At 40.5% G+C, this 11,680-nt stretch overlaps 1 protein-coding gene across 1 annotated transcript; it reads right to left on the bottom strand.

The window, feature by feature from the left end:
- Positions 1-2,739: 2,739 nt before the first annotated feature.
- GSPT2 (G1 to S phase transition 2) lies at positions 2,740-5,290 on the bottom strand. Its single transcript, XM_043459269.1, has 2 exons — positions 5,177-5,290; positions 2,740-5,068 (listed from the first exon to the last, which is right to left on the bottom strand). The coding sequence occupies exon 2, from the start codon at positions 5,055-5,057 to the stop codon at positions 3,159-3,161; it is 1,899 nt and encodes a 632-aa protein (XP_043315204.1). The 5' UTR covers positions 5,058-5,068; positions 5,177-5,290; the 3' UTR covers positions 2,740-3,158.
- Positions 5,291-11,680: the final 6,390 nt, after the last annotated feature.

Below are 11,680 nucleotides of genomic sequence, written 5' to 3'. Positions count from 1 at the left end.
GCAGAAAACAATGAAATTCTATAAAGCAATGATCCTTCAATTAATACATAAATTTCAAAAATTTAAAAGAAAGAAAATATAGAATCATACTGAACATAGAAACAGGCATTGGATCAATGTGAACATGTCCAAATGCTCAAGTTTTGGCAGAAGTTCTGTGGTTGCTGGATAATTTCTTTTGAATGGCCATGAAACAGTAATAATTTTCCTGCCACTAAATAGGCCATTTTAATTAGTGTGTGAGTTGAATATTTGCACTGCAAAATGTGCATACGTAAACTTTAAAAGAACAGGTTCTTGCATTGTAGTAAATCAGAATCATGGCACTGTTAAAAGGTCTATTTTGAGAAAGGATTTGTCTATTGGGAGACAAGAATGGTAACCATAGTGGGTATTAATAGCACTGACAATTTGTCCTGGGTACCAGAGAAAGGTGCTCGAAGTGAGTAATGTGGAGACCTGCTAACTTCTGCCCAGCCCAAACTTTCCACTTTCTTTCTTTCATGGGTCTTTGCTGAAGTACCAAATAAACTGGCACCCTCTCCTAAATGTCCTATAATGACCAGAAGAATAAAAGGAAGAGCCTTGGGAGAAAAGTTGCCAAGAGTGAAATGGGTAGGCACATATTGAGAAATCCTGAAGTAGGAAGTTCATGATGTATTTACAGGATGCAGCCAGACTTGGGGAGTTTCTACATTTATCTTGCTTGTCAGGAATTTGAGATGCTCTTAGCACAGTTAAGTTAAATAGGTCTAAATTAGAGGCAACAGGGGACCTCTGAAGGGACACTGTTTTGTATGTCCTGGGGAAACAGTACTGTGCTTGTGAATGGCCTTAATTTGCAGTATTGGAGAACACTACCAGACATTAAGAACTATAAAGAAAGTTATTCATGAAGCTAGAAAAAAACTGTTACGAGTGTATATATTTTCCTAAAGAGTCTCCAACCACCTGGATCATCTCTGAAATGAAAATTATTAGTTTCTAAAATCCACTCCCAAAGATTTATGTCCTGATTTCTGAATGTTGTTTTTTATATATAGTTCAGAGCTCCTGGTGGAGAAGTTTCTATACAACTGGCTAATGGAAAGACATTTAGGAGACAGTTTTTGATGGAAAGTTATCCAAATTGGATGGAGAAAGAGAGTTCTGCTCTGCCTTGTGGCTTTGACCTATTAGTAGATGCTATCTACAATGATCCTATTGGTAAATTACTAAAATTGTAAAATCAGTGAGATTGATGCAGCATCTGAAATAGATTTTTTAAAAGTGGCTGCCACAGTAAAACTTTTAGCAAACACTCCATTTTGTACAAAGTTCAGAGCACAGAGGCAAAAGAATGAACTCAAAAGTAAGATGAAACTCTTGCCACTGATACTCTAAGTATTAAAGGACTGGGTCCAAGACAACATGAGACACTTCCTTGTGGGTTAGGTCAGCTGCCATATGACAAAATAAAAAACATCTTTTCCTTTGTGGGTATCCTGAAGATCTATGGTTGGATGATTCACAGAGCCATGCTACTGATGCTCTGAAAAGACCTGTGGCTATCTCTGATTCTGAAGGTACATGGGGACACAAACAGAGGGGACCGTGGAGAAGGATCCTGAGCATTGCCCAGGGTGTTCCAGCAGCAATCCCCACCCTTGTTCAACCACCCCATGAGTGTGAAGAATTGGCTGTGCCCACCACTGGGCAGTGTTTACACTGGGCCACTACCCACTTACCAAGACAGAAAGTTCTTGCAGTTGTTGAGTTACACAGGTTATAAAGCCTCTCTCCTGGCAATAAAAGTAGTCACCTCAGGCTCTACAGTTGGTGTTTTCCTCAATGTACTCTTCATGGACAAGTCCTGTTTTCTCTGACCCCAAGAATGGGGTGATTTGACTGTAAAAATGACCCCTCACCTTTCCTACTAACCCCAAGCAGTGAAGAATGGGAGAGTGGAATGGTCTCCCCATTTCTAAGCTCAGGACTCTCACTAACCCTTATTTGTCAGTCAATGACTGACTCACTCTTGCAAGCATTTATCTTCTCAACAGTAATGCCCCTTGTTGTGTTGTGCCCCACACCACAAGGTTCTCAGTGAATAAAACAAAGGGGTGTGTTAAGATGAAGCTGTGCTGTATTTAGTCGCTCAATCATGTCCAACTGTTTGTGACCCCCCCTAGGGACTATAGTTCGCCAGGCTCCCCTGTCCTTGGGGATTCTCCAGGCAAGAATACCCGAGTGGGTTGCCATGCCCTCCTCCAGGGGATCTTCCCAACCCAGGGACCAAACCCAGGTCTCCCACATTGCAGGCGGATTCTTTACTGCCTGAGCCACCAATAAAGCCCAAGGAGTACAGATAACAGTCTAGTCAACATACTATCTGAATCCCCGGGTATATTTGTAATCTGGCCATGTTCAACATTTGGGGACTTGGTAGATGGCATGAGTTTTTTTTTTTTTTTTCCAAATACCAAGTAGGGAAGCAGAAGAGCTCCTTTATTGACTGGACTTGAATACAGAAAACAAAGTTCATTGGGAAGAGCTCTAAATTTTTTTTCATCAAAATTAAAACCTTTCCTTTAACACAAACCTGTGCATTATTTGTAAATTCTTCATTTAAAGCAGTGAATGCAGGACAGTTTTTAAAAACCCAGGTAATAAATGTATTCAGTTATTTGAGAAAGTGAAAAAGCTAACTGAGAAGTATTATAAATTTAAAAAATATTCAAAAGCACTTCAAATACCAATAAGAGTTTCAAATGGAATATTTTATTCACATGTTAGTTGTCTTTAACATGTACACACACACTGACATACTCTGATTGGTCTGATTGGAACAAGGTTTGTCTATCCTAAAGGAAAATGAAAAATTAAAAATATATTAATTTTTCATTGTTATAGACAATTACATCCACATCAGTTACAAAGATTTTACTGATTCTGTTCAAGGAAGCAGAATGGAATAGGAGGAGGAAACTTGTGGGTAAATTCAACAGTGACATAACTGAGATCTCAACATGAGAGCTGACAAAACATGGATTTTTGCTGTGAAATTTTTCTTTGCAAAATATGAGAAAAGTTTGTCAATGTGTAGTAAATAAGAGAAGATGGTGAACTTTATCATAGTCAATTCTCACAGTATTGTATAGGGGCATCAAGAAAACTGCTTAGTCCTTCTCTGGGACTAGTTTCAGAACTTTGCCAATTGCAATGGTCTTACCCTCATCTCTTAAAGTAAAACGACCCATCTGAGGAAAATCTTTGAATGTCTCAAGGCAGATAGTTCCTGCTGTCCTTAAACGGGCAATGCACACTTGATCTTGCTTCACGAAGCGGGGCCGTGTCTTACTCTTTTCTCCTGATTTTTTATCTACCAAGGAGATTAAGGCTGTTATCTCAACTTCCTCAATACAAGTATGAATGTGCAGCACTGCATTATAACCTGGACAGATGATGGACTTGTGCTCAATAATCACTATCTGAACATCAAATGTGCGTCCAGAATGGCAAAGATTAGTAGGATCACAGAGTATGAATCCTGGAAGAATCTCTTCTTCTTCAATTCCCTTCAGTCTGATTTTAAGGTTTTCACCCGGGGCTACATAATCAGTTTCAGCATCATCAGAAAGTATTCCAAGAACTTCCACATTGTGCTTGTTTGGCATCATCACAAGCTGCTGGCCTTTAAAAATGGATCCTGATTCCAGCTTTCCCAGGACCACAGTGCCCATATCCTTGTACTTATCCACAATTGGCAGTCTAATTGGTCCATCAATGGATCTGTTGAAGTTTGGCATATTATCCAGATATGGAATGAATGGTAATCCAGTGTACCAAGGGCACAAATCTGATTGCTCTTTAATATTTGCCCCGGTCAGCCCTGAGCAGGGCATAAAGTGAATGTCCTTTTTGGGACTAAAGCCGACTTTTTTCAAAAAGGGCACTAGCTTTTCTTTACATTCTTCATATCTCTCAATGCTCCAATTTACTGTGGGATCATCCATCTTATTAATAAGCACTATCAAGTATTTCACCCCTGCCGTTTTTGCCAACATTGCATGTTCTCTTGTCTGTCCACCTTTTTCAAATCCAGTCTCAAACTCTCCTTTCCTGGCAGAGATCACCAGTACAGCCAAATCAGCTTGAGAAGCACCACCAATCATATTTGGGACAAAACTCTTATGGCCAGGGGCATCTAAAATTGTAAAATGTTTCTTTTCAGTCTCAAAATAGGCACGACCCACTTCTACTGTTTTACCCTTGTCTCGTTCTTCCTGGTTTGTATCTAAGGCCCAGGACAAATACCAAGTTTCTCTGTTTTTTTCTTTAGCTTCTCTTTCATATTTCTCAAGTGTTCTTTTGTCAACCATTCCTGTCAAAAACATGATCTGTCCTCCAATGGTTGACTTCCCGGCATCGACATGCCCAATGAATACCACATTTACGTGTTCTTTTTTAGGAGCACCTGAGGGTACGACCACAGATTTCGATTTTCTGATTTCCTCTTTCTCCATCATTTCCTGGCCACTTTCTTCTGGGGGCCCCGAATCTCCCAAGGAACTACCCCCTGGCTCGGCTTCACTTACTTCTTTATTGTGCTCCCATGACTCTTCTAAAACCATCTCCACCTCTCCATTTTCTACAACAGGTTCTGAAAGTTCCATGGTAACGGCTGAATTGGAACCTTCACGCCACAATAACTGTTCCTCTTTGGAATGTTCCACAGGTGCCCCCCGTCCCAGCCTTTTACCTTGAGGGTCGCCCGCGCCTGTACAGGTTTCATAGAAGCCGGGGGCGTCGTTCGGGGGGGTCTGCGGCTGGCTCGGGCCCCGCAGGAAGGCCGGCACGAACTCCGCGGCGTGGACGTTAGGCACGAAGGGTTTGGCGTTGATGTTGAGCTGACGGCTGAAGGCCGAGCTGAGGGGCTCATGCTGGACCTCCGCGGCGGCCGCCGCCAACGCCGAGGAGGCTCGGTCCCCGCTCGGGGCCAAACCCGGTGCTTCCATGTCCACCTGGTCCCAGCAGTCGGGAGCCGAGTCGCTGCTGCTGCTGCTGCCCAAATCCATCGTCTTCAGCCCTGATAGATGCGGGAAGGGAATGGGTTTAATGGGCCAGAAAGAGCTGGCAGTGCCGCCGGGGGTGAGGCGGCAAGAGTGGGGAGTCGGGATGGGGAAGCGACACGAACCTTAGCGGCGGCGTGGAGGCAGCCGGGTCCCGACACTGCATTCGCAACTGCGGCGGCGGCAGCAGATATGGCGGCGCAGCCTCTCCTGTTGTGTGTGAGCGGATCTCCTCCCCCAAACCCCGACCACTTCCGACTCTTCCACTGCCGACCCGGTGCCGGGCGGGGATTGACCCCTAGCTGCCATCCGTATGCTCGGCCTCCCGCATCCTTAGTCCTGGCTGAGGTCCAAAAGGCTTTTTTTTTTTTTTAAATGAAAATTTCCATTCATTTTTGTATACGCGCTCCGGGAGAGCGATTTGACCACGATGTAATGATTAAACCTAGACAGGCGCACCTGATTTCCAATTCTACTCAGATTCTAGTGAAAATGGACATTCCTATTGAACAAATGGAGGTAGGATAGGGGTTAAAGCTTTACCCAGCAACTGAAAGAAGAAATTAGTGATTAGGGAGGTGCTCTTGAAATACAGGAAGATGAAGATGAACCTTGGAAATGCGACTTCAGATCAGACATTAATTTGAAACCCTTTCCAGTGTGCTGCCCCCCCCCCCCAATAAATAAGCCTGTAACTTTGGCTGATGGCTTTCATGGTGTAAAGATGGGCTTATAACCTCTTTTCATGTAAAACACTTGGGCTGTGTCTGCTTGGAAGAAGTTCCCAATGAGACCCGTGTCCCAGTCTAGCTGCACAACCTATAGCATTTGTGCAGGTGCCTGGACAATGGCTAGCCTGTGATGTGGTGGTGGGTCAGATAGACAGGTAGGGGACTCAGATCTCTTGTATTCTTTTCATCAACTGTATTCTGGTGTACCTGCCTCACTAACCTCCCTGGAGTACAGCTGAGGTGCACAGCATTAGGCTTCCCTCTAATTCTGGGGACCTAGAACCTTCCTAACTGCTGATAATGGGTTTGATCTTAAGAAAGAATCAGTGTCATATTGGAACCTTACAGGTGTTGTGGGTATCAGCATAATTAAGCCAATTAAGACCTCTGAGATGGACAAAATTCATAAGACCCTAAGCAATAGAATCTCACTCTTAGCGTTTGTAACACTTGTGCCAAAGCCTAGAAGAGCTGGTTTGTAAATTATCTTAATTTAGATCAAACTGAAATAGAAAAAAAGGTCATGGGAAAATGTAATTTGTTAGTATGAGATAAAGTCATATTAAATAAATCCAACAACAAGCCAGAATATAAAAATTAGAAGCAGATTTAAAACAAAAATTTTGTTCTCAACATTTCAAGGGTAGAAAAAAATGTCCTATGTCTAACACACTTGCATGCTTGGTGGTTTCAGCCTGGTTGCCACTATTTTACTAGTTCTGTGCTATTCCTAAGCCATTAGATGTCAAACCCTTTCATTCTTTTTGCCTCAGGTAAAAAGACTTAATTATTTGCTGTCACTTAAAGAGAATGTACTCTTGCCTGGAAAATCCCATGAATGGAAGAGCCTGGTAGGCTGCAGTCCATGGGGTCGCAAAGAGTTGGGCATGACTGAGCGACTTCACTTTCACTTTTCACTTTCATGCCTTGGAGAAGGAAATGGCAACCCACTCCAGTATTCTTGCCTGGAGAATCCCAGGGACGGTGGAGCCTGGTGGAGTCTATGGGGTCGCACAGAGTCGGACACGACTGAAGCGACTTAGCAGCAGCAGCAAAGAGAATGTGCACACCTATTCACAATGAATAGGAAGAAATGAAAGGGTGAATGTGCGGAAGCCATGTGCTGAAGACTCTCTTGGGCATTCTGTGAACCTCGAATAGACTTAGTAAATTGTCTCTGGGAGAACTTGTCAAGGTTTAGGGAATTGTGTTCACATAAAGTTAGCAATAGCAAGGAAGTAGGACAGACCAGGGACGTTTCCTTGACCTCGGTCATTTGTATTAATCATGAGAATATTAGCATAACTGCTACTTAGTATTATCTCTGTTAGAGAACAAAGGATGAGTCACTTTTAGAACCTTAAAGGAGAAATGAGAAATGACTGGATGTCTTCACAAACCATCATCCTTGGGGTTCAGGAGAAGGCAGATATACCAGAGAGAGAAACACTGACCAGGAATATACACGGAGACTAACCTTGGACCAAACCCTAGATTTGTGTGATGGGGCAATTGTCTCTGGTGGATCTGCCTAGAACTTTGAAAGAGTTCATTAGTAAATGGGAGAAGTCTCATCAAAGGCTTTTTTTTTTTTTAAGAAAGTGTAGGAAATATCTGGTCACTGCTTAATTAATCATTTTCAACTTAATTTTTATTGCAAAATAGAGCACAAATACAGGAAATTGCATAACACAAAATTATAACTTATTGACTTAGAAGAAAACCACACTTGTAACCACCACTCAAATCAGCAATTAGAACTTTGCCAGTCAATCCAGAAGGCCTCTCTCTACCCTGTCCAATCACAACCCACTCCTTCCACCCTTAAATGTAACCACTATCCTGACATTTATAGTAATCACCTTCATGATTTTCCATATAGTTTTATCACACAAGTGTATACTCAAACGCTGCAGTTCAATTTTGCCTAGCCTTTTGAATACTTTTTTTAAGTCTCTCTATCTACAGGTTCCCAATCTACCCTCTATTTTTTCACATCATTTATTCATTGGAGAAGGTAGATCATGTGACTTGTAGAGTTTTCTACATTCTTGACTTTACTGATTGTATCCCTATGGTATAGTTTAGAATATCCTTTTTTTCTGTGTATTTCTTGTATATCAATAATTGAATCTGTGAACCAGATATAGGTGTAATTTTTAAGCAAGAATACTTGAAGGGGAATTTTGAGTATTTCCATAAAGAGGCACATAATGTCAAGTTGTGACTCCTTTTACAGTTAGCAAAAGTTAATGATGATTGTGTAGAGACATTACATCAATAGGGTTTGCAAAATTGTGATGTTGTACTTCTATCATTCTTCCTTTATTAATTGGGATACACATTTAAAACAATTTCCTTTTATTGACAGTTTTGTTATTTTCAGGTACAGACTGTAAAAGAAAGTCGGGGAAGTGCCTGATTATTTTTCTTTGAGTGTTTTCAAAATGATAATTTTGTTGCCTACAATCCTTCACAGATGACAAGGATATTACAAAAGAATAACTTTGAATTACTGGATTTACATATATTTGATGTTTTAAACAATTTTTCTTACTACACTTACTGAATTTAAGATGGCCCTTCATCAACCAGTGGAAGCCTCTTGAAGTTGAATTCTGAGTGGTTTTGAGACTATGCTAGTAGTCCTTCATGGTTTTTTTATTATCTGGTAAGACAAAATGTACCAGACCAATTTTATATGTTTCTGCCAAACCAGAAATACTGGTTCTCAATGATAAAAGGGGATGATAAAATTAGAAAATAAAATACTTATTCACTTAATTTACCCCACCTACACATGTATTAGAATTCTTAGTACTGCCATCACCAATATAATTAGAGAAAACAGATTTGTTTTTTTCCATAAGCTCTTCACATTCTCTGCCAGTACATTATGGTTGAACTACATTTATCTGATAATAACTCACTTTTGTTGAGTGTTTCCTGGGTGCAGGTTGTATTTCAATTACTTTCTATGAATTTTCTTATTTCATTTTCCCTATCATTCTGTGAATAAGGTAATCTTATCACTATATTTTACAGAGAAGAAATGGATGTTTAGAGAAGCTGAGTGAATTATCCAAGATCATATAACTTAGTAAGTAGTGGGCTTTGTGTTCAAGCACAGACAGTACAATTCTAAGGCCATACTGGCTTGTAATATCTATTATATACTAAAAAATGAATCAGGAGATTAGGTAGGTTTAAATCACAAAATGAGAAAAGATGGAAATATCTTAGATTATCTGGAGAGAATGGAAATATTGGTGAATTTTTGAGAGAAAGGATAACACAGTGAAGTTCTTTTATGAGGACATGTTTTCTTCCTGAAGTAGGAAGTAACCCTGTGGAGACTGTTAAGGAAGAATGAAATAAGAAAAATGAGGAATGGGAGAAGATTTAGGATAGACTTTTGGGGGGAGGTGGCTGATTTGAGAATGTAAAATTATTTTCTCAAGAATTCCATTTAAACAAAAGTACTTTATACTGGAAAACATAATATGCTCAGGCTTTGAGATTCCTCTTTTTCTCCAGCGTACATCTAAATTCATTAGGCAGCCTAGAGCACAAACAGAGTTTTAAGTTTCACCCAGGTTTTATGAATAGTAGTGCCAAATGGACTGGAAGGAGAAGAAGAGAAATATATCAAGGGACTAGAGAGCACAGGGTTAAGAACACTGTGTTGGATGCCTTATATTGGTTTTCTCAGCATTGGTTCTTCAAGCTCCATTCAAAAATATCCCTCTCTATACTGAAGAGACCGGGCAGCAGCTTAGTTTTCCATTTCCTAGAGTTTTTAACTTAGTAGGATTCCAGATGCATTTTACCTTCTGTCAATCTGATGCACACTGATCAAATTTATTTTAGAGGCATTTTAATGAGAGAGGTAGAGAGATGTTAAGATGGGCATGCTGGAGTTGTGAATGTAGCTGCAGAGCTAACAATTCTGGTGGAATTTCCTGCTTCCAAGAAAGCAATTAAGAGCTAACAATTCTGGTGGAATTTCCTGCTTATAGGAAAGCAATTAAGACACCCTATGCCTAAAGCCAACAGATATGCTGGAAACATCCTGATTCCCCACTCAACTGTGGCATCTGCCCTTGGGGACCAACTTTGCTGAATGACTATAATAATCATTCTGAGAGGCCATGAATAGACCTGTATCTCCAGGCCCTAGAAAGACAGTGTTTATATGCTCCTAACTCCTGAAATTAATCCCTGTGCTAATTAACATAGAATGCTTTCTGCTGACAGCAACCAGACATTGACTAGTACAAGTACCAAAAGACGGGTTCAAATTCAAGGCCTGACATTTTAAACTATTTTCTTTGTTTGATATCCTTAACCACTCTGTGCCTCATTTTCCTTATCTGATGAGTGGAGATGAATCCACATCCACACATACCACCTTGAGGTACTAGAGGCAAACGTCATGGTGAGTATAAAGAGCCACAGGGGCTGGAATTATAAGACACTTCAGTAACATCATCATTACTAAACACCAATATGGTAAATTGTGGGACATCATGGATGAAATGCCTGATAGCCAAACATGTGTGTAAACAGGAAGAAAATAGCCTAATTTTGAGGTTAAATGCGGGGGTGGGGGGGAATGTATCTCCATTATAAGGCAATCCTTAATGACTGCAATGTCAACACCATACTCTATCCAATGTTTCCAGTCCTAGGTGAGAATGTAATCGCAAAAGAGGTTAAACTATCAAGCAGTTGTTTTCATATTAATTCACACAAACAATACGGGAAATATGAAGAACTATGAAAACAGATAATCAGTCACTCAGAATTGCTCACTTTCCACCAGTGTACACAAGTGCCACAATAAAATTTAGTGAAACAGAAATAAAAAGATAACTATGTGACATGATGGGGATGTTACCCAATGCTAGAGTGGTATTCATATTGCAATATATAATGTAAAAATCAACATACCATCCAACTTAAAAGTATAGAATATTATATGTCAATTATATCTCAATAAAAAAAAATTAGTGAAGCATGTTCAGCTAGAACTGAACTGCCTGATAGCTGAGTGCTGAGGTAGCCTAACCAGAAAGTAAAATTATTTGGGGGATAAAAAGTGGAAAAATATCTGTAGACATTAACATGATGGCCAACAATTCTGCATAAGTCCCAGCATTTCCTATGCAAAGATTACTGTGATCTCTCAGCGTAATGAGACAAATTCAAGGGGCTGTCTAACCCCCTACATTTTATTCAGCACTTCTCAGGTAGCAGCCCATACTCAAGCAACCATGGGTAAAATAATTTACACATCCTAGACTCTGTATGCTTCATGATGTCCTGGTGGTCTCTTGTGAAGCTCATTTCACAAGGACACAGGAAAGCTAGCTCTTTTGCCCCAGGTTAGAAATCAGAAAACTAAACTTTGGAGAAATGGAGGTTAGTTACCAAAGGGTCTTTGATGTGTTCAAGGCCAAAATACTCTGTCCTCGAAGTGCACAGCCATGATTGGAAAAAACCATTGAGGGGAGGAAGCTGAGTAAAGAAGCCATTGGAGATTTACTGATAAACTACTTTCACAGGGGTGCTGGTACAATGATATGGAGGAGAGAAGTGTGTCAGGGAAAGGGGAAATGTGAACCATGCAGGGTTCCAGAAAGTAGAGCAATAGCAGATGATGGCACAGAGAAAACAGTGTGAGCAAGAATTAATGGTCATGTGGGTAAAGGACTTTTGTAAGCCAAGAAGGTAATCAAGTTCATGAGCTTAGTTGAGTCACTTGTCCCCCAAATAAGGTACTAAATTCCAATGAAGGAGAAGGAGTTTTCATTCTTCAGTCTCCAAATGTAGTATGCATCACACCCAAGACAGCCAAGGGGATAATGCCAGTTTCAAAATCTGGTAGGGGGATGA

This window comes from Cervus canadensis, chromosome X, assembly GCF_019320065.1.
Source record: "Cervus canadensis isolate Bull #8, Minnesota chromosome X, ASM1932006v1, whole genome shotgun sequence".
Classification (NCBI taxonomy): domain Eukaryota; kingdom Metazoa; phylum Chordata; class Mammalia; order Artiodactyla; family Cervidae; genus Cervus; species Cervus canadensis.
The sequence above is the reverse complement of the archived record's forward strand: the minus strand, read 5'-3'. Positions and strand labels throughout refer to the sequence as shown.

Bases quoted from the DNA above. Each gene is read 5' to 3' on its own strand.
- GSPT2 (XM_043459269.1), bottom strand. From the start codon at position 5,057: ATGGATTTGGGCAGCAGCAGCAGCAGCGACTCGGCTCCCGACTGCTGG.